This window comes from Ursus arctos, unplaced genomic scaffold (genome assembly GCF_023065955.2).
Source record: "Ursus arctos isolate Adak ecotype North America unplaced genomic scaffold, UrsArc2.0 scaffold_34, whole genome shotgun sequence".
NCBI classification, from domain to species: domain Eukaryota; kingdom Metazoa; phylum Chordata; class Mammalia; order Carnivora; family Ursidae; genus Ursus; species Ursus arctos.
In genome coordinates this window covers 21,218,189-21,240,042 of record NW_026623030.1, presented here as the reverse complement: position 1 = coordinate 21,240,042, position 21,854 = coordinate 21,218,189, and the positions used below count along the sequence as shown (strand labels likewise).

The 21,854-nt window shown below is 57.8% G+C and overlaps 2 protein-coding genes across 5 annotated transcripts in view; one reads left to right on the top strand and one right to left on the bottom strand.

The window, feature by feature from the left end:
* DTX1 (deltex E3 ubiquitin ligase 1) overlaps nt 1-8,194 on the top strand; it is a 50,787-nt gene extending 42,593 nt beyond the window's left edge. For both annotated transcript variants that reach the window (XM_057306048.1, XM_026514912.4), the window contains exons 4-10: nt 3,953-4,014; nt 4,366-4,527; nt 4,804-4,865; nt 5,346-5,504; nt 5,610-5,771; nt 5,879-5,968; nt 6,626-8,194. In XM_057306048.1, the coding sequence (XP_057162031.1) occupies nt 3,953-4,014; nt 4,366-4,527; nt 4,804-4,865; nt 5,346-5,504; nt 5,610-5,771; nt 5,879-5,968; nt 6,626-6,850 (922 nt within the window). In that variant the 3' untranslated portion in view covers nt 6,851-8,194. The remainder of the gene's footprint in view (nt 1-3,952; nt 4,015-4,365; nt 4,528-4,803; nt 4,866-5,345; nt 5,505-5,609; nt 5,772-5,878; nt 5,969-6,625) is intronic.
* Nucleotides 8,195-8,934: 740 nt separating this feature from the next.
* The window catches only part of RASAL1 (RAS protein activator like 1), a 28,563-nt gene continuing 15,643 nt past the window's right edge, over nt 8,935-21,854 (bottom strand). For 2 of the 3 annotated variants that reach the window (XM_057305951.1, XM_057305952.1), the window contains 13 exons: nt 21,221-21,309; nt 20,404-20,521; nt 20,124-20,277; nt 19,686-19,750; nt 19,275-19,387; nt 18,175-18,367; nt 15,203-15,340; nt 14,505-14,649; nt 13,113-13,285; nt 11,682-12,030; nt 10,768-10,888; nt 9,874-9,950; nt 8,935-9,628 (listed from right to left, as the gene is read on the bottom strand). In XM_057305951.1, the coding sequence (XP_057161934.1) occupies nt 9,489-9,628; nt 9,874-9,950; nt 10,768-10,888; nt 11,682-12,030; nt 13,113-13,285; nt 14,505-14,649; nt 15,203-15,340; nt 18,175-18,367; nt 19,275-19,387; nt 19,686-19,750; nt 20,124-20,277; nt 20,404-20,521; nt 21,221-21,309 (1,875 nt within the window). In that variant the 3' untranslated portion in view covers nt 8,935-9,488. The remainder of the gene's footprint in view (nt 9,629-9,873; nt 9,951-10,767; nt 10,889-11,681; nt 12,031-13,112; nt 13,286-14,504; nt 14,650-15,202; nt 15,341-18,174; nt 18,368-19,274; nt 19,388-19,685; nt 19,751-20,123; nt 20,278-20,403; nt 20,522-21,220; nt 21,310-21,854) is intronic. The other variant, XM_026514914.4, reaches the window with a different exon arrangement.

Below are 21,854 nucleotides of genomic sequence, written 5' to 3'. Positions count from 1 at the left end.
GCCAGAGGGCTTAGCAGGTGCAAAGGCCTTGACGGGACTATGCTCAGTGGGTTAAAGACACAGCAGATGTGTCCAGAGAAGAGAGATGGAGGGGGTAGGAGATGAGGTCACAGAGGCAGGGAGGGCCTGGTCAGACCAAAGACTTTAGAATCAGGTCACGGTTAGCGCTAAGACAATCAATCAATCAATCAATCAATCAATCAAGGTAATGCAAAAACAGAGATTTCTCCGGAGTAAAATGGTAGGGAAGGTCTCTGATAAGGTGACATTTGAGCAGAAATCTGTGTTAAGTAAGGGATCAGGGCATGAGGATATCTGGGGAAGAGCATTCTGGGAGAGAGAGAGAGATCAGCCAGTGCAAAGGCCCTGGGGTGGGAATACGGCTGGTGTGTTCAAGGAACTGCACGAAGATGAGGGAGGCTGGGATACAATGGGTGAGGGGTGACCACAGGGGAAACAGAGTTCAAGGGGCAGGTACTGGCTATCTCGCATAGGGTAAGGAGGTTGGATTTTACTCTGAGCAAGGTAGGATCTGTGCAGGGTTGAGGGCAGAGGAAGAACAGGACCTGATGCAGAGGTGGGAAAAACCACCATGGCAGCGGGACCCATCTCCACCCTGGGGTGGCCAGGCCTGGCTTCTGGTCAGAGTAGATCTCAAGGGGGCCTGATAGCTTCCTCCTACATTTGCCAGGCTGGGCCCCAAGAGGGTGGGGCAGAGAGTGCAGGCTGGCCCCCCTTCCGGGAGGCCTGCGGGCAGCAGACACTTGTCCAGGGCAGGAGGATGTGCTTGCTGACTCGGAGGAAACAGTGCATCCCACATCAAAAGGGGGCCCCGGTGGCTCCCACGCTCGGGCATCGTGGGAACCCTGCTACCCTGGGTTCTCTCAGGGGGCCTGCAGGTTCAGAGAGGCTGGGGGCTGCCTTCACACTGTTCCCCAGCTCGTGATGAGTAAATAAAAAACAGCCCCACTGTCACACCCTATCCACAACCTTCCCAGGAGCAAGACTAATTTTTGTAAATCGGGCTCTGTGGTTTTTAAGGGCTGCCAGAAATTGTAGGGCAGCTGAGATTTAGAAACCTTCCCTTTCTGAGGTGCCCCCCTGCCTAAATCCTAGGCCAGAGACTCAGCAAGACCAGGGTCCTGAGCTGGACCAGACGCTGGGCATTAGATAGACCTGGGGTAGTGAACTGTCCTCACTGATTGGCCGAGGCTGTGCGGAGGATCGCGCTCAGCTTGAGAGTGCTGCGATGGATTAGTGATGTCTGCCGCAGGTAGGAGACAAGAAGCAGTGGTTTGCACACTAAGTATTGTCCTTGCCATCCATTTTACAGATAGCCCTGGAGAAAAGGAAGGATTTTTTTTTTTTTTCAAGAGACAGAAGGGAAGAAAGGAGATGGGGGAGACCTAGATGTATTGAGGGCCTTAGCAGCGTGTCTACACCAGAACTCTTTTAAAGGACGGGACAGGGAAGAGAAGCTTGAGGTATATGCCCCTTTGCTTTCCTGTAAGAGTATGGGGAGGGCTGAGATTAGGTGATAGCCCGCAGGAAGGTCCTGGAGCATTATGACTGACCCCGAAAGGGTCAGATGGAAACTCAGCCCCATCACTTGGGTCCCAGCAGGCTGCTAGGAGGAAATCCTTCTCCACTCACACCTCTGCACCAAACTATGAGCTTTGCGTATTTAATCTCCCTGAACACTCACAAGGCTTTATCCCCATTACAGATGGGGAAATTGAGGCACAGCACCTTTCTGCACATACACCTCACCTGACCAGGTGCTGGGGGCCCCATGGTACCTGCCCGCCCATAGTACCCCCCTCAGGAGCTGCGTTCAGCGGTTCAGGTCACCGAAGTGTTCGATGACTGATATCTGCTCCAGATACTCCCCAGCCAAGCGTCTGTGTGTCTGTGTGTCTATGTGTCTGTGTGTGTCCCCACATGCAGCGAGTGGCTGTATGAGCTGGCTTCTCTTGTCCGATGGAACGCCCTCATGATGTGCACATGGGTGTGTCTCCGTGTGTGTCGTGCGTTCCCTGAAGCATGTGTGTACGTGTTTATATGGTGTTTCCCATACAGAAGTCTGTGTGTGTGTGTGTGTGTGTGTGTGTGTGTGTGTCTGTGAGGGATGTGTTCCCTGAGATGCGTCTGTGTGTGTCTTTGGATATAGGTGTGCATGGTATGTGTTCCCTAGTGTGTTGGTGTGTTTGTGTGCTTGTGTGTCTGCGTGCAAATGTGTGTGGCATGTTCCCCACGCACAGGTATTCCGTGTCTGTGTCATCTGGGGAAGGAGCTTCCTGGGACGTGTGCGGGTCTGTGCGCATCATGTGGGGAGGGGCCTGTTCGTGCCGTGTTCTCCATGTTGTGTGTGTGTGTGTGTGTGTACGTGTATGTGGTGGTGTGTTCCCCAAGTATATGTGTGCATGGAAAAGTAGCACCTGTTCCCGAGGAGCGTGTGCGTGTATGTTTCTGGATCCACTGCGGCTGCTCCCAAGCCTGCCAAACATACCCTTTGCTTGAAGGTGCTTCCCAGCCGGCTGCCCAGGACCAACTGTGCCTGCCAGCGGCAGGTGACCAGGCAGTACTGGCCAGGCTCAGACCTTAGCAGGCAGGCCAAGGGGGTGGCAGCAGCAACTTCCCCAGCTGTCCCTGCCCCCATCCCTTCCTGCACCCCCTCCTGGCACATCCCCCAAGCCTCTCTGGCTCCCCTGGCTTTGAGATCGCACCTCTTCATCGAGACTTATCCATCCAGCCCTTCAACAGCCAGACCGTAGTTCACCTACACAGCCCAGCGCTAAAGTCATAAAGACTCAGGCAGGCACAGTGTACAGATCGCCCCAGCCCTTCTCATCCAGCCCTCCCAGCAGCTCTGGGGGTGAGGTATTATTATCCCCATTTTACGGATGAGGAAACCAAGGGTCAGTGACTTGCCCAAGCTTGTCACTGCAATACTTTCATGGTTTCCTCTCCAAGGGGAAGGGAAAATATACACCGTGACTTAGGGGGCTGAGGTGCAGAGAAGTGAAACTTCCAGCCAGGGTTACACATCAGTGGGGTGTTGGTGATGAGTAATGCTATTCGAGTCTTTGTTAGGTGCCAGGAATTCTGCTGGACCCTTGACATGCAGAATTTCGTGGGCTCCTCAGAGCAAACATAAGGAAGGTGCCATTTTACAGATGGGAGACCAGCTTAGGAGAGGTGCTGTGATGTGCTGTGTGACACCCAGCCAGTTAGTGCTTGAGCTGAGATATGAGAGCAGCTCTGGCTGATTTCAAAAGCCAGAGCTCTTTGGTGGGGGAGGGCAAAGAGGGGAAGCAGGCTATGGTTTCCTAGGGCCTCTTCATTTGAAGAGGGGCAATGCCTTGGTTACAGGAACTGACATCAGTAGATCTTCAAGAGGGTAAAAAAGTGTTTATTGTAAAATGTCTTTGGAAAACCTAGATGTGTCATTCCTAATCATATTTCTTTTTGCAGGACTTATCAGAGCCTTCAATGTACTCATATATGTTGTGAATTTTCAAGGAGACAGTGTTTTATAACTTATTTGATCCCTGAATGCCTCTTTCCCAGAACCTTTTATGGGGACCAACGCTCCATATAGCAAACTTGGAAGAAATAGTGGAATGGCTGCATCACTAAGAGCTGAGTTTCAGGCACAGTGGCCAGTGGAAGGGAGCCTTTGGACCCCACGCTCTCGCAGAGGTGGAGGCCAGCTGAGGAGGGGGGAAGAAAAGTACTATGTCTAGGGGCCCATTCCATTATAACTGGGGCAGAGTTCCCAAACACACCCCGCTTCATAATAGAAGGACGTCTATGTCCCTGGGGATCATTCTAAATGACGGGGACAGGCACAAAGAGGTCAGAGTACCTCCAGGAGCCAGAAGGCAAAGCAGGATCCCCTGATCTGGTGTGTGGAGCTGGAGTCCAGCTGCGCCCTCTTTTCTCCCCTCAGGGTCCCCGCGCTCCCGGTGAAGAACTTGAATGGTACCGGGCCGGTCCATCCGGCCCTGGCAGGTGAGATCCAGCCCTGGAAGGACAGACGGGTGGGGCCCATGAGGCGTCGGCCCCACCTGTCTGCCCTGTGACTCCGCCCCTCGACGGGGATGGTGGGCGGGGCCCAGAGGAAACGCCCCTTACGGTTGGACGCTGACTCTGGGGTAGGCGGAGCCCGCAGAAGGCGCTCCATTCGGCTTCCGCCCGCCGTGGGGGCCGACGGGACCACGGCCCACCCACCTGAAGGCCCCAGGATTCCTGGGGTGGGCGGGTCCTGGGGGAAGGCCTCTGGCGCCCACCCAAAGGCGGGAGGACGGGGTGGGCGGGGACCGGTGGGCGCCCCGCCCCCTGACGGCCTCGCCCCCTCCCCAGGGATGACAGGGATCCTGCTGTGTGCGGCGGGCCTGCCAGTGTGCCTGACGCGGGCCCCCAAGCCCATCCTGCACCCGCCACCTGTGAGCAAGAGCGACGTCAAGCCCGTGCCCGGCGTGCCCGGGGTGTGCCGCAAGACCAAGAAGAAGCACCTCAAGAAGAGTACGCCATCCACGCCGACCCTGACCCCACTAACCTAAGCCTTGACCCCGAGCCCTCTGACCCCTAACTGCAATTTGTTCTTAGGACTTAGAACTCCACCTCCATCTCCTGATCTCAGCTCCCTTTCCCCTGACCCCCTCTGCCACCAACCCGATTGCGGCAACCGCTGACAGGTGACTCCTGCCAACCCCTCTCTGACCCCTGATCCCATCCTGAGCCAAGCCCTCAGGGGGAGACTCTAGGCACCCTCGAGCCGATCGCGCTGTGTCCTTGCAGGTAAGAACCCTGAGGACGTGGTTCGAAGGTACATGCAGAAGGTGAAGAACCCGCCTGATGAGGTGAGCGCCCGCGGGGGAGTGCTGGCCTGGGCAGGGGGCCACCTCGCCTCCCCACCCTCTGCAGTGGTTCTGTGTGTTATAGTCTCTCCTCCCAGCTTGGGGGTTCGCCTTTTCTCTTTTATGCAATGTCTTCTGATAAACAGAAATGCTTAGGTTCAATAGAATCATCAATCTCCTGATGATTGATAGCTTTCGTATCTTATTTTCGCCTGTATTTTCCACCCCGTGTTTAAGTTTTGCTTTTGATAGTTAAGTCTTTAATCCCTCTGGAGGGGGGTGCGAGGGAGCCTGTCTTCCTCTGCCATGTATCTGCATTCAGTATATGGGGTGACCTCTCCCTTTGCCAAATGGGTACCGGAGGCAGGGCAGTCTGCCACCCTTCGGAGCCTGGGAGCCTGGCCCCCGCCCAGGGACAGCGCTGACCTGAGGGTGTCCTGCCCTGGCTGGGCCTCAGTCTCCTCTCTGTGCCCCCGCCCGCAGGACTGCACCATCTGCATGGAGCGTCTGGTCACAGCATCCGGCTACGAGGGCGTGCTTCGGCACAAGGGCGTGCGGCCCGAGCTTGTGGGCCGCCTGGGCCGCTGCGGCCACATGTACCACCTGCTGTGCCTCGTGGCCATGTACTCCAATGGCAACAAGGTGGGCCGCACCGGCCAGTGGGTGGAGCTAGTGGGCGGGGCGCAGGCAGAGGGGCGGGGCCGGGATGCCTGGGGGCCTCACCGCCAGCCTCTCTCCCCGCCCCAGGATGGCAGCCTGCAGTGCCCCACCTGCAAGGCCATCTACGGAGAGAAGACGGGCACTCAGCCGCCCGGGAAGATGGAGTTCCACCTCATCCCCCACTCGCTGCCGGGCTTTGCTGACACCCAGACCATCCGCATTGTCTACGACATCCCCACAGGCATCCAGGTGAGCCCCGCCCTCTCCCCGCCCCCCCTGGCCTCAACTCCTCTGAACTCTGCAGAGGCCCCCCCTACACCTGTCCATGGTTCAAGCCCCTGCTCCCCTCCCTACAGGGCCCCGAGCACCCCAACCCAGGCAAGAAGTTCACCGCAAGAGGCTTCCCACGCCACTGCTATCTGCCCAACAATGAGAAGGGCCGGAAGGTAGGTGCCCTGAAAGTGCAGGGGTGTGGGCGCTGGCCAGGGTCCCCCTCACCCCCAATCCCTGTTTCCTCCCTGCACCAGGATCCACCACTACCTCCTAGTGCACGCCCAGCCCTGCCAGTTGCTTCACACCCCCATCTCATCTCCAGCTTGGTGAGGTCGAGGTCTAGACCCCGTTTTACAGAACCCTCAGACAGGGCAAGTGACTTGCCCAAGGTCACACAGCTAGGAAGTGGGAGGGCCTGGATTTCATCCCAAGCAGTCCAGGCTCTTCACCACCGCACTCTGGATTGTCGGCTTCACTTCTTGGTTTTCAAGAGAAGCCAGACCTTCTGATTTTCATGTGAAATCTCCAAGTTTTTGAATATTGCCAAAGAAGTCACAAAATGCCTATTTAGTAAACCAGATACAGCTGAGGGCCTTCGATTTGAGACCCAGATGAAACAGGCAGATAACCTGGAAAGAGCTCTTACTGGGAGTCCACCTGGGGAAGCGGCCAAGCTGGGCGGCCCCCGGGAACGCTGCGGAGCTTGGAAGGCACTAACGGAGCCTCAGCACGGCCAGAGAGGGAGGGAAGCCGGGCGGGGGCTCCAGCCGCAGGGCGGGGCTGCCGGGGCCCTCGCTCACCCCGCACCTGTCCCGGCGCCCGCCCCCCAGGTGCTGAGGCTGCTCGTCACCGCCTGGGAGCGGAGACTGATCTTTACCATCGGCACGTCCAACACCACGGGCGAGTCGGACACCGTGGTGTGGAACGAGATCCACCACAAGACCGAGTTTGGGTCCAACCTCACGGGCCACGGCTACCCGGACGCTAGCTACCTAGACAACGTGCTGGCCGAGCTCACAGCCCAAGGCGTGTCTGAGGCCGCGGCCAAGGCCTGAGGCCCGAGGCTGCCCACTTGCCCTCCTGCTTGGCCCCCTGGTCCGGCACTTGCCTCCCTCCGCCAGTTGTGTCCTGTCGGCCCAGGTTCAGGGCTGCGGAGGAGCCTGCGGAAGGAGCCAGAAGCATTCCGGAGATGTGGCTGGTGGTAGTTGGAATGCTGGGAGGATGGCAGGCCAGCCGGCTCCGACTTGTAGCTCCCCGAGAGGGTGGCAGAGAGAGCACCAGGAACCACAGCAACCTCCCCACCAAAAAGACAGAGCCCCACCCCCTCACGCAAACACACGTGTCCTGTTGAACACATGCACGCACACCCACGTGCCTCTACTTACCCCCACACTGGGGGGGAAGAGACAGAAGACCCCTGTGGTACTCCATGTGGCTTCCCATCTGTGTCTCTGTCACATCTGTACAGGCTTGTCTGCAAACGGGATTCAGGTCAAGCACCTGGGGGCCTGCTGGGGCTCCGAGGGAAGGGGGCCCTTGGGAAGCTCAGCCTCCCCCCATCTCTGCCACCCGCTGATGGGCAGTCGTGGGCCCATGGGGTAGAAGCCACAGATGAGTCAGCAGGTTTGCGAAGGGGCAGGCTGGAGAGAGGGGGACCCGAGGGATCTTATTTTGTGCTTGTGTCTCTTCATCCTTCTGGGACTCTGACGTCCTTCTTCTCCTTCCCATCCCCAGGCCTTATGTCTGTCCCAGATAAAGGCACTGTTCTCCTTTCCTCCCCACCCCATCCTCTCCACCAAATCGCTCCCAAACATCGAGATCCAAAGGCTGGAGCTTCTGGCTTCAGGAGCAAGACAAGGAGGCCTAGCTTAGGCCAGCAGGTCTAAAAAGCCGACCGGACAGCAAAGAGTCCATCTCCCTTTCCTTGGGAGTGGGCAGTGGGGTGGCTGATGGTCTTGGCCAACCAGGGGCCTGTTGCCCAGGCAACTCACCAGCTCCGCCTCTGTTGATTGGCTGCCACGATGGAAGTCAGCCAAGATTTAAAGGGACGCCAGAGATTGCTCTTTTGAAAACCTACCAGTCCCACTGTGGGTGGAGAAATAAATGGTCTTTCTCCTCCTCACTCAGTCTTTTCCTGCCGAGGGTGGGGGGGAGGGTGGGTGGCTCTGTTCCTGGGGGCCTCTGGTCCACCCCCATCAGCGAGCTTGCAACAAAACGATGACCCCTAGACCATTGCCCCTCTGCCTTGGGCAGCTGGAGATGGAGGGTCCCCATAATTCTCTTGTCTTGGGGTACACAGGGAATGTGAGGGTGACAGAGGCAGACCCTCCCAGCCCTAGTCCCCAAGAGGGCAGGGCTGAAGGTGCTGTTCTCAAGCACGGCACAAAACAATGCCTACAGCTGCTTCTCCCCCCCCCCCCCCCCCCCCCGCACAGTACTAGGAATGAGGGACCCCCAGCACAGTACTGGGGATGAGGGACTTGGGCTGGGAGCTGAGAGCCTACAGGAAAGCATGGAGGAGCTGGGAGACACGGTGATTGGCTCCTCGAGCCCCCGCCCCTGCCCTAAGGAAGGAGGGCCCTGTTCTGTCTAGGGACAGATCCCGGCATCTGCAACAAGCTTCCTACCAGCTCCGCAGCATCCCGGGATGCTGGGCGGCTGTGGCGGATGCCGTGGCTTCGGGCGTCCCCTGCTGGCCAGGCTCGGGATAGCGCCGCATCTTTCTGGGTCCTCCTTATCTCCAGACATGCTTTGGTTTCTGTCCCACCCTCTAGTCACACAAAACCAGAAATGAGCCCTTGGAGGCCCTTCCAGTTCTGGCAGTTGGGTGTTCCCAAATATTTTATCCTCTATGATTCATTCTCAAAATCTCTCTTCAAACCCTACTATACAAAATTGCCCAGCCCTGTGATTATCAAATCCTGTGTTTGACCCTATCATGGGGGAACTTGTTAAAAATCCTGATCGCTGTGCCCACACTCCCTCAGATTCTCATTCAGTAAATCTGGGTGGGGTCCAGGAATCCACATTTCTAGCAGACAACCTAGGGGGTAAGTTTTGGACCACGGTCTAAGAACTACCCCCGGCCCCCGGCTCCCAAGCCACCTCTGTGGAACCCAGTTTGACAACCACACATCTAGACACTCCCTCCTTATTTTATACAGCATGAAGTGAGGTTCAAAGAGGGGTTAAGAACCTAGCCCAAGGTCTCCCAGGCTCCAAGGGTCCGAGCCTCCATTATTCCCAAGGGAACCTGATTCTGGAAGCTTGTGGTGAGGACTCTCGGCCAAGGCAAGGTTCAGGAAGATCAGTGAGGTTACACGGCTTGGCAGACATGGAAACAGGAAGGGCTGAGCCTCTTTAGTGCCTGTCTGGGGCAACAAGGCCACGTGGGTGTCAGGGATTCACGTACAGCTGTATCCAGCAGCTCAGGACCTGGCTGGCCTGGTTGGTGTGGGCAGAGGCCAGTCTGGTTTAGCAGAGACCTTCGCTGAGCCGAATGAGTCAGACTCCCTATCTCATCCATTCCCATCTGCCTCAGCCCAGAGACAGATTTATCCAGAGGGCTTCCATGCCGGAGACTAGGACATCTTCAGAAGCCTTCACGCTACCACAGCATCAACGAGGTACAGGACAGCCTCGAGGGGCCCGCTGGCTCCTTCCTCCTCCTTCCAGGCTGGCCCTGGCATCTCTTCAGTGCCCGAGGGGGCCCGGGGCCGCCTTCTGCTGCTCCCGCTGCTGGAACTCCTCGTGGGCTCTGTCCAGATCTGCGAGCACCTCCAGCAGGCGGCCAGCTGCCTCTCTCTGCCGGGCCAGGGCATCAGGACAGGCCCCTGTGAGGGAGACAAGGAGCCGCAGGGGCTCAGCCAGGCCAGGGCGGGCTGCCATAACCCAGACCCAATGGCTTTCTCAGGCTCCAGCCTGGCCCTGTGCCCTGAGAGCCCTCCGTCCCCCCACTCGCCACACCTGCTGGTGAACTGCGAAGGGGAGAGTCGTGGGGAAGGACATAGGAGTGTGCTTAGCAAGTTACAGCAGGTGGCAGAGATGGCGAAGAAAGGGGACCTCCTTAGCCCCTTACCTTCCGTGGCCCCGGAGTCCTTCTCCGCATCTGCCTCTGGACTTGAATCTGTGTTGGGATCCTCCTGGAATTTCATCCTGGAAGTTGAAAGGGAGAAAGACAAGGTTGGCCCCTGATTCCCCATCTTGTTCTCCACCCCAGAGATTCTCTGCTGGTTGCAGGAGACATGACAGGCCCCCACTAGTCTCCACCACCACCACCATCATCACAGCAAATACTTAGAGCGCCAGACACTATTATAAGCCCTTCACATGTATTAAGTCATTAAGTATCACAAAAAAATGTATCCGAGGTAGATACTTACTGTTGGCTCCATTATGTAGTCCACTGAGACACAGAGAGGTAAAGTAACTTGCCTAAGGTGGCACAGCGTAATAATAACCATTACCGTGTATTGAAAGCTGTGACCAGGCATCTACAAAATGCTTCATTTGACCCCTCAGGACAACCCTGAGGAGGGTACTATTATTATCCCTATTTTGCAGATGAGGAAATGGAGGTACAGAGAGGGTAAGCAATGTGCCCGAGATCACACAGCCAGTAAATGGCTAGCCCTGAATGCGAAGCCAGGCAGGCCAGCTTCAGAACCCACTCTAGAAGGGGCTGGAACAAACTGGTCACTGAACAGGAGTGAAGCCCACCAGGAAGGAAAAGAACACATCGAAGGTCAGTGCCCATGTCTCAGGGGGCCCGCATATTAAAAGATCCGAGACCCCCTTCTGCACCGGGGCCTGCCTGAGGACGCCTCCCAGGCCTCCCCTTGAGCCCGCACACTGCGCACCAGCAAGCTCCTGAAGCGGACGGAAAGAATGAATGAATGAACGTGGGAGGCCAAGCTGGGCAGCTGGCCTGGCCGGTCATCGCGGGGCAAGTGGGCTGGACAGGGGCACCCACCTGAGCTGGTCCCGCCCCAGGAGCAGCTGCCGATACACCATCTGGATCTCAGCGTCGGGATCCAGCGGGTCGCTCCAGTCCCCCAGGGTGACGGCCGAGTGTGTGCGGCTGCAACCAGCAGCTGAGGGGAACAGGCCCCATCAGGACCGCCTCCCATCGCCCCCTCCAGAAGCCCCCATGGTAGATGGTGCCCAGGCCTCGACCCTTCTGCCTCTAAAATCACTCTTCCAACCCACTACTTCCATCAAGCCCCACTGCCTCCACTCCCGCCCCGCAGAGCAGTGCCTCACCTCCCTCTAGCGTCCTCCCGCAGCCCAGGCTCCAGTCACACAGACCCTTTCAATCCTTCAGCCCTCCCTGTGCCACCTCCGGGCCTTTGCTCATGCTCTTTGCTCTTAAAATAACACCTCCTTACCCTATCCCTGTCTCCAACTTTCGTTGCTTAACGCCTACTCTCCTCAGGTCACATCTAAACAGCATCTCCTCCAGGATGCCCTCCTTGATCTCCTCCTCTGCGGCTGGGTCAGAGGCATTCTCTGGAGTCTCAAAAGCCGCATCTTGGTACTTAGAAGACTATATTACAATTGTCTGGCTATTCACTTGTCTTCCTGCTGAGCAAGCCTGATGTGTGTAGATGCTTGGCACATAGTAGGTGCTTAAAGAATAATACCTCACATGTCATGAGCACTCTGCTCAGCGGTGTTCTAAGTGCTTTGTGTAGATCAACTCGCTGAACCCTCACAACAACCCCAGGAGGCAGGTACTGTCATCCACCCCATTACAAGCTTGAGGAGACTGAGGCACACAGAGGTTAAGCGACCTGCCCCAGGTTGCACAGCCAGCGCAGGGGGAGGTGGGACATCTGCCAATCGACAGCTAGGGAGGGCGGAACCTGAGCCCACCTGCCCGCTCACCTGAGCGCTCAGCCTGGAGGCAGCAGGTCCAGCGTGAGCTGCGGAAGGCACCGGGGTGGCAGGCGGCCAGCTTGTCCGGGTTGGGGGCACTGGCCTTGCGCAGGGCCGACAGCCACTGGTTGAGCTCATTCACGTTCTGCAGGGAGCCGGGTGGGGGTGGTCGGGAGGGAACCCGAGGGCCGCCCTCCGCCCCATCCTTGCGGCGCCTCACCTTGCACTGGAGATACGTGGTGTGCAGCCCGCCGGCCGCGCCCCGCGTCATCACCTGCATCACGTGTGGCAGCTGGAAGGCGCCCTCGTCCACGCGCTCCACGGCGCAGATATGCGACACCGGGATGGAGGAGCGCATCTGGGAGACAGGCCTGTCGCTGTAGGGTGGGCCGGGGGCCGGGGTGGCAGGGCCCGGGGACGGCTTTCCTTTGGGGGCGTGCATCAGGGGATGTGCCCCGGGGGTGGGACACTCAAGCCTGTGTGTCCGTAATCTGGGTGCAGGACCCCCGTCTCGAGCCCTGAGTCCCCCAGCCCTGCCCCATCACCCTCTAAGGAAGCCGGCTCCCCTGGGCACCAGTTTCCATCACCATCACCAATGAGCACAGCAAACCACTGCCATGGCGGATGGGATGTGCTTTCCAGCACTCTGCACTTAGCAACTCCCACCAGTTTCTGAGGCTGGGTCTATGGGCTGATGAGGAAACTGAGGCAGATAGGAGGATCCACGCCCCTCCCAAGGTCACTCAGCTCGTGGAGCCGGCGTTGGAAACCAGAGATTGGAACTCTAGAATCTATGCTTTGCTGACAAAGTGAATCATAAGCAAGCACACCCTGTCCGGAGTTCGCTGTTCCTCCCAGACGTGCAGACAGAAATGCGTACACGCCAGCAGGCGCCTGAGTTGCTGCTGGATTTCAGTGGCAACACCATGAGAACAGGGATTTTATGTCTTGTTTACTGCTGTGTGTCCAATGCCTAGAACACTGCATGGTATACAGTAGGCACTCAATAAATGTTTGATGAAGGACCCCGTGAACAAAAGCCTGCGTGTGTGTCCCTGTATCGCCAGGCAGGGACCTCTGCGCGAGCAGATCCAATTTTAGGTGAGTAGGATGGCGCATGGGCATAGGCCTGGGGGGGAGCATCAGAGGGCTGCTAAGCATTGTCGGTGCCCTGTGCGTGTCATACCTGGGCGGGGGACGGGGGTCCGGACCACCGCAAGAGCACATTCTGAAGGACATCTGATGGTGTGTGTGTAGGTGGATGCCTGTGTCTGTCCTGTGCTCACACTGGCCCAAAGGTGTGAGCAGAGCCTGGCCTGAGACTTGGACTTGCCCAGTCCTTGTCCCCTCCTGGGCCTCAGTTTCCCCCAGCTTACAGAGAGGCAGCTCAATAAGGGAGGCCACTGCTAGAAAGCCCTCTGCTGTGGGCTGGAGCCCCACCTGCCACTCAGGACTCTTGGAGTAGGAGAGAGTCTCCCCGCTGAGCCAGAAGTAACGCTTCTTGAAGGCAAAGCGTGTGGCCAGGCTGGTGGGCTCCTCCTTGCGCTTCAGCAGGTAACCTTCACGAACAATCACCGAGGGGGCCACCAGGGCCCTGGCTGGGCCCCCAGCCTCTGGGAAATGGGGAGGGGGTGACAATGAACCTCTCCTATCCAGGCTCGACCTGCTGTGCCGTCGTGCCCAGGGCCTCTATGGCCGAGCATGACTCTGCCCCCTAGAGGCAGGAGGTGAACAACAGGACGGCTGTGGACTCCACTCCCTCCATTAGGGAGTGAATCACTGAAGGTGGGGTGGGGAGCACAAAGGAGGCATCAAGGATCCCTCTCCCGAAGCTTTGCCGACAATGGTGCAGGCAGCCAGTGCGAGAGGGGTGGAAGGGGGGGCATGCCTCATGAAGTCAGTCCAGGGAGTACCTGCTGGAATCTAGCCCCCCGGGGGGTCCCTCCCCAGCGCCACAGGGACCCCCGCCACACTACAACCAGGGCTCCGCATTCCGACGGGTTCCTCCTACGTGACTTGGACCCAACTATCTCATGCCCCGAGCCCTACATTGTGATACAGACTTAGCCCCAACTCTTCTGCTGAAAACAGTCCCAGGCTCCATTTCATTCCCCATCAAAGCCCAGCTGCCTATGAAGCCCCCACACAATCTGGCCCACACCTCTCCTTTGTGCCCCCTCATTCCCTCTTCTACACTGGCTCCTCCCTGTGGCTCCCTGTTCCCCACCACAGGGCCTTTGCACATGCTGTTCCCAGCCTGGAATACTCTTCCCTGGGATCTTCATGGCTTGCTCTCTGTCCTCCTTCAGGTCTTTGCTCTAATAGCACCCTAGTGAGGCCATTTCTGGCCACTCTGCCTAAAAGTTTGGCCTGCCACCCCCACACCAACATTCTCTTCCTTCCTTTATTTTTTCTCCTTACACAATCACTCCTGAACATACTATATTATTTGCTAACTCATCTTGATTATAGCCTGTGGTCCCCGGTAGAATAAAACTTCCATGAGAGCAGGAGCTTCCTCTGTCTTTTCCACTGCTCTTCCCTGGCACCTGGAACAGTGTCTACCAAGCACTTAATAGATATGTTTTGATTGCGAGCACACCATGCGACAGCACCCGCACATATCTCCACGTTGGCTGGGATAGCCTGGAGGACAGGGCCTGAGCTCTGTTCATCTCTGGGACCTAGCACAGGGGGGCCAGGAAATGTTAGCTGACCGACTAGCTGACCCACAGGTCCACGGTCTCAGCACTGGTGGGGGGTGGGGGGAAGGGCAGGTCCCAAGGGTCCACAGAGTGACAAGCCCGATGTGGCAGGAACACAGGGACTCACCCTCCTCCCCATTCACATCCACCAGCTGGTCCAGGAAGTGCCTCACACGTGATATACTCTGCAGCAGGAAGGGGTGGAGGGGGGCCATCCAGAGCTCCTTGCCTTGGCCCAGCTGCTGGCCCAGGTTTCCGATGCTCTGCACAGCCTGGAGCAAAGAAGCAAGGAATGCCAGGGCCAAGGTCACTGCAGGGAGAAGGGCATCTGTGGACCCAGAACAGAGCCCCTGAGTCCTGACTCTCAAATCAGTGCTCAATGAAAGGGGAAGACTCAGCAGCACCTGCTTTGAGCAATATCTACACCTCTGTGGACAGATATGCACCCCCAGTGCCCTTATTCTGTTCCCTCCAGAGCCCAATTCCCCTGCCCAGGACTGCCTGATCCTATCATGCATACTTTGGAGTCCATCAGAACCTCAAAATATGGCCACTTTGCAAGAGATGGTCTAATTCATACTAAGGTGTAAATGACTACTAGCTTGCTTCCCACTTTCCTCCTGGAAGGGTAGGGTTTTCGTTTCAGGAGACAAAATTGGAGAACATATGAATGAATGCCCTCACATTCAGGATGGAAGGTTAATGGGTGTTTCAGACAGGTTTCTCTGGGTGCCATTTGGGTCTTCTGTCGGTTTGGCCTTCCCTCTGTTCCTATGCTTTTCCCTGGCTAAGACCACCCAGAATGTGGGACTCCACTTTTGGCACCTTGGCAAGTAGTAGCAGCGAGCGGCTGGTCTGGGGATCTGCGTGCTGGTCCCGGAGGTCAAACAGCTTCGGGGTGAGGACGGCAGGTGCAAAGAATCGCAGGAAGAGAAAGCCACTTACGGCCAGGTACTTCACATCCTGTCAAGAGGAGCAGCAGGTAAGAGGAGCCCCCAAGGACCCACTTCCCAGATGGGGAAACTGAGGCAGCAAGGACTATAGATTGGTGGTGCAAGGGGAAGTGGGATGGGAGGTGGGCCAGGAGACCATGCCGGTCTGCCAAGATGGCTTTTTCTCTCTGGACCTCAGTTTCTCCACCTGGAAAACAGAGTAACAATACCAATCCTGCATGATCCGCTCTAGCCCAACATCGTCTGCTTTGTGCCGAGCGCCATGCTAAGGGCACAGGCCTATAAAGGAAGCAGCATCATGATTCCCCTTTCACAGGTGAGGAAGCAGAAAATCAGAGATGCCAAGGGACTTGCCCAAGGTCACGCAGTTGATGAGTAGAGGAGGCAGAGTTCAGCCTCCCAATCTGATTTATTATATTAATAGCACCAGGCCAGATGCCTGGTCTATGGACTACGCACCCTGGGAGGGATTCTGGCTCCGTTTTACAGAGAAGGCAACTGAAGCCCAAAGAGAGGTCACCTGCCCAAGGCCACACAGCTGTAAATGGCAGAGCCGAGATTTGAACCCGGGCAGGATTGAGCTCTCAGCTCTTCATCACACTCTCCTGCATCCGACCCTCGCCACTGTGGAGCACTCGCTGAGGGACTAACCTGAACCACTAACAATCCCGTGGAGTAGGTACTATTTTCCCCGTTTTCTGGACAAGGACACAGGCTCAGGAGTGAACCCAGGCGGGCTGGCTCCTGAGCCTGTCCTGTGTGGCCCCCCAGCCCCAGCCTCTGCCTCCTACAAACTGTAAAGTGCGGTGCCCCTCGGTGTGAGTCCCGGGCCCTGGCCCACCTGCAGGTAAGCCGGGATCCCCCAGCGCCAGCCGAGGCAACTCAGAGAGGGTGTGCCTTTATCCCGGGCGCATCTGGCTCTCCCAAGTCACTCCCCCCACACCGTTCACACTTGCCCGGCTATATTTAGCCCGAGAATGTGCTGCAGTATTTATTTAGGGGGTTGTATTCACACTTGAGACAATACCCTCCCTGGGACCGTGCCAACTTCCTCCAGCACCTCCGTGCTGACAGTGAGCCCTGCCGACAGCTGGGTACCCGACACTGCCCAGAAGGAGGGTCTCTGCCCCCACCCGCCCTCATCTGGAACCTGAGCTGCCCCCAAGGCCACCGTCCCCGTGGTGCCTGCCATATTCCAGGGTAATTTTAGTCCTTGACATCAGCTCTTTGACTTCCTTTCTTAAGGAGGAACAGGTGTCAGAGCGGCAGAGAAAGGAGTTCCCCTGGGTTTCCATGACCCCATCCACCCTCGTGGCCCTGAGAAAGTCCCTGCTCCCTGCCCATGGACTCTGCCCACCGTGGGAGCTGAGAACCAGAGGACACTCATGTGTCACATTGGGTCCCCCACTGTCTAGGGAGCCGGCCTCCCCGCTTCCCTACCCTCCTCCCTGCCACAGCTGTGTCCCACTTAGCACCTGCAGCCCAGGCGAGAGCCTGGCAAAGTGGGGCGTAAATCAAGCGATGTCCCAGTTTGGAGGCCCAGAGCTCACTCCTCAGCAGGGGCTGAGGGGAGAAGGGAGAGACCCCCGCTGGGAGACCAGAGGCCTCGCTTTGAGTCCACAACCCTTGGCCAAGACTCTTTACCGCTCTGGGCCTCAGTGTCCCCACCTGTGAACAGAACGTGGAGAGAGGTGTGGCGTAATCAAGGGCTCTTAACTCAAGCTGTCGGGACTGGGCCGTTACATCTCCAACATCGAGCAGGTCTTAGATTTTTCTGCAAAGTGAACCCCCAGACCACGTTTCTACTACGTCAGCACTACCCTAAGAGTTAGCCTGATGTGATGTCATCTGTAAGGCAGGACAAAAACAGCCACCTGGAAGGGATGCTGACCATTAAACCGGGGGGGCTCAAACGGGTAACCCACGGGCCAGTCCAGCTGCGAACATGTAACGACCGGCTCAAAGTGGTGGTGCGGGGTTGTTGTTGTTATTGTTAGGTGAATTAGTGCCAACATTTAAAAAATGAGAGACTTCACACAACATCCAGAATGTTGGCTTTAGAAAATAAACTCTCACAGTCTGGCAATACTGGCTCCCCGTTCCTACCCGGCAACGAGTGCCACGAGCTACCCTGTTAGACAAGCCGTGGGCGCTCCAGCTTGCCACAGTCCCTACCACGCCCTACTGCCCCAGCCTGGACTGCTTCCTCCATTCACCTCTGTGTCTGAGGCAGCACCCGGGCTCTCCGCTTCTGCGTGAATACTGGCCAAGCACCAGCAGGTGCGGGCATTGATTTTTAGGCTGTTCTGGGTGTCTGCTGCTCAGCGCCTACCGTGCACCCGCGCGCTCTCGCGCTCTCTCATGCTCTCTCTCGCTCGCGCTCTCTTTCTCTTCCTGAGAGCGGAATTTAAGAAGCACTTACCTTGGGCCAGACTCTCTTATCTGGTGGTTCTGAGCGCCGATTCGAAGCCAGCCTGCCTAGACAGGTGCCTAGCCCAGCACCCTGTGCCTCAGTCCCTCGGGGCCTCTGCTTCCTCCTCTGGGCAATGGAAGGAGTACTGGTCCCCACCCCAGAGGGGGACATGGAGACGAGATGAGGCAAGGAACCCCTGGTCAGGGCTATATATAGCGGCAGCCGCTGTTACCACTGTGAGCACCACCCCTGGATCCCAGACCCTGCCGGGAAGACCATCCCCGCTTCCGACAGGAGACACAGTACTTCAGTGCGGGCAGCCCAGGTCTGTCCCCACCACGCCCCGCCCGGCCTCCCCGTGTGACCCTGGACAAGCTACGGCCCCTCCCCAGCCTCAGTGTCCCCATCTGCTCCATGATCGCGTGGCCCACCTCATGCTCCGCCTGGGGGAAGCGCTCCTCCACGCACTGGCGCAGCTGCTTGAAGACGAGGCGCATGGCAGGCGGGCAGCGCCCCACGGAGCCCACGATGGCATCCACGATGGGCCCCAGGTAGCCCGTCAGCAGCCCCAGGCTGGCGTCCCGCACGTGCTCCTCTGAGGGGGCGCCCTTGAAGGAGATTCTCCTGGGGAAACAGAGTGGCTGTGCCTCCGAGCCCAGCATCTGTCTGCTCAAAACCCTCTGCTGCTCAAACACACTGAGCTCACTCCTGTCGCGAAGTCTTGTGCGTGCTGTTCCCTCTGCCTGAGACACTCTTGCACCCACGTTTAGCTTAAATGTCCCCTCCTCAAAGAGACCATCCCTTCCGCATCACACATCACGGACCCTGGTTCGGTGCATTGTCGGCAGGGACATGCCGGACACATGCACCCACCTCAGGGCCTTTGCACTGGCTCTTCTCCCTGCCCGGGATACTCTTCACCAGATCTGTGCATGCCTCCCTCCCTCATCTCCTTCAAGTCTCTGCTGAAAGGTCCCCTTCTCTGTGAGGCTGTCCCTCTGACCACCCTATGAAATATTGCAAGCCCCTGCTCTGCTCCTGGCCCTTCCACACTCCTTCCCTGCTCTGTCTCCCTCCATTCCTCTGAGCACCTTCAATAACCTTCTTTAGTTGGCTATCTTCCTCCCCGTGGAAGGCGGATTTGCGTCTGCTTTGTTCCCTGCTCTGGACCAGTGTTCGGCCAGTGTCTGCACAATAGATTCTCCACATTGTTTGTTGAGTGGACGATGGAATGACACTTCTCTAGCTGTAATGTTCTTGCCCCTTCCCACACAGGTGTGGGGTCTGTCTTGCCCGCCTCCCAGCTGGGATTCGAACCCAGGAGCTCAGTGTCAGAGTCCTGCCCATCACCACTACACTATGCAGCCCGAGGATCGCGGTGGTCCCAGTGAGGCTTTCTGCTGGAATGCGGGGCTCCTGAGCGGTTGCCCCGGAGGGAGGGGAGGCCATTGGCACAGACCCAGCCTGACAAGGCTCTGAGCAGACAAGGGGGCTGCCAGGGGTTGGGGTTCGCCGCTGAGGCATTGCTCACCTGGTGCGGCCCAGGTCCATCTTGCATGGGTCCAGCTCCATGTACTTCTTTTCCTCGAAGACGCGGTTAATCACCGGCTTCAGGACCTCGTGCAGGTAAGGCATGCCCACGAGCTGAGGGCAGGGGGGACCGCGTGGGATGGGGCTGAGGGTGAGGCCGGGGCATGCCCACGAGCCGGGCCAGGGGGGACCGTGCAGGGAGGGGCTCAGAGCGAGGCTGAGGCCTGCCCAAGGGCCGGAGTGGGGGGCGCTCTCCAGGTGCATCTCAGGGCGAAGCCAGGCGCCAGCCACCAGCAGCCCGGCTCAGCTACCCTGAGCCAGCCGAGGCCGGCCAAGCTCTGGGGTCCCGGGAAGCACAGGAAAGGGGTCCCTTTGAGGAAGCTGCAGCTGGCCCCAGCCTTTGCCTGCTCACCTTCATAAATTGCTCCATTGCCTTGGATGCCAGGGAGTTAGAACGGAAGAGGGTGTTGGGGTCAGCTGGGAGGACAGAGGGAAGTGTTTGCTGGGATTTGGGGGCTGGAGCCACCTCACCCCTCCCACCCTAGGTGGGAGTCACGATTCTTCCAGCTTCAGGAATCAGGGAGGCTGCAACACCGACTCCATTCACAGTCCAGGGGCCCAGAGTGGTTCAGTGAGCGGCCTAAGGTCACACAGCTCAAGAGCAGCAAAGCCAGCGCCTTGATCCAAGACGGCATCCCCAGCGGGCTGCTGGTGCACAGCGTAGGGACCCCCCTCACACACACACAGAGGAGCCCCTGACCTCTGCCTGAGGCCCCCCGCTTCTCCCTCAGAGACCCTGTGCAGACCCAGTCCTGGGGTGAGATGTCTGGGGCTTGTGCAGGCAACTCACTGGTCCGGGTCACCTCCCGCCGGGTGAGATAGTCCAGAAAGGGCCCGGCCAGGCCCTGGCCAAGAAAGAGCTTCACCAGCTTGGTGGCGAGGTCCTGGCGGCAGTCACCCGAGGTCAGCTCCTCCAGCACCGCCAGAGGACTGGCAGTATCCTCCTGGGCAAGGACAGGAGGCAGGAGAGGTGGCCCGGGGTCCTGGGACCCCACAACAAAAGAGCCCCGGAGGGATCCGTGAAGCAGGGGAGGCCACCATCCAGACCCCAGTAGAACGGGTGTACCCACCTCCGCCGGCCCCAGCACAGACTCCATGAGCAGCTCCGTGAGCGGCTGGTAATGCCGGGAGGGCAGGATGCGGTCCTCGGTGAGGCGCACCTTCAGCCGCACAGCGCCCAGGGTCCCCCTGACCGGGGTCAGATGGCAGGTGAGGAAGCATATGTGCGTACGCGCAGGTGTGGACGGCCAAGAGAGGCAGGTGGGAGCACAGATAAGGAGCACGGATATTAGCAAAACAAGGCAGATGGGGACAGGTGTGCACAGGTGTGAACAGGTGTGGCCAGGTGTGAACAGATATTGACGGGGATACACAGGAGCAGACGAGTGCGGACAGTGTTAACAGAGACTGGTGTGGAATGACGTGGGCAGTGCGAAAAATGTGTGCATTGTGAGCGGACAACGGGGGCAGGTGCGGATAGTGTAGTCCGATGCAGACAAGTGTGGACAGGTGTGGACAGGTGTGGGCGTATGTGAACAGATGTTGAGAGGGATACACAGGAACGGACAGGTACAGTCAATGTAAACAGTGTGGCCAGTATAAGGTGTACAAGAACAGACAATGTGAACAGGTGTGCACAGGTGTGGAACAACCCAGGTTTCTGACTAGTGTGAGCTGATACGTTCACGTGCAAACAGGTGGATGGGTACAAGGTGAACTCACTTGCACATAAGTAAACGCATATTGTAAGACAGACATTTGCTAAGTGAGTGGAAAAAGTGACATGGTGACATCTTGTGGGCTGACATGGGCACCCACCAGGACCTGCCCACAAGCTGAAGTTGACATGAGTTCAGCCTGGCCGCCTCCCTCCGCACCCACATTTACCCAGAATCCTCCTCGGCTCTGGGAAAGGGCAGGAGACGGAACCAGCCCCTGGGTGTGTTCTGCTGCAGGACCTGTGGGGGGAACTCCACCTGCGGGGGGACACGGAGACCCTCAGCCGAACCCGACCTTGCCAGGCCTAGAAGAAGAGCTCCGACTGCCCACCCGAGGAGGGGAGGCGTAGCCTTCCAGGGGCCACCTCCTCTCCCCTACCATACCCCATCGACACAGCAGCAGCCACACTCCCTCTCCCAGTCCCAAAGCATTAGCTCCTGCCAGGACGCTGAGGGCCTCCAGGGTACACTTAATTTACAGCTGGGGAAACTGAGGCTTGGAGCGATGGAGCGACTTGTCCGAGGTCATACAGCTGCTAGAGACCACATATCTGGACTGAGGGCATTTTCAGCTGTTTGGGGACACAAATCGCATCTGTCTGAAAGCTTAAAGACAGTCCAGAAGGCCCCTGAGCCCCACCCCCTCTCTTTTAAAATAACTTTATAAAGATGTAATTTGCATCCCATACAATTCACGTATTTAAAGTGTGTGATTCAATGGCTTTCGGTCTACTCACAGGGTTGTGCAACCGTCACCGCTAATTTCAGAACATTTTCTGTCAGCCCCCCAACGCCTGTGCTCG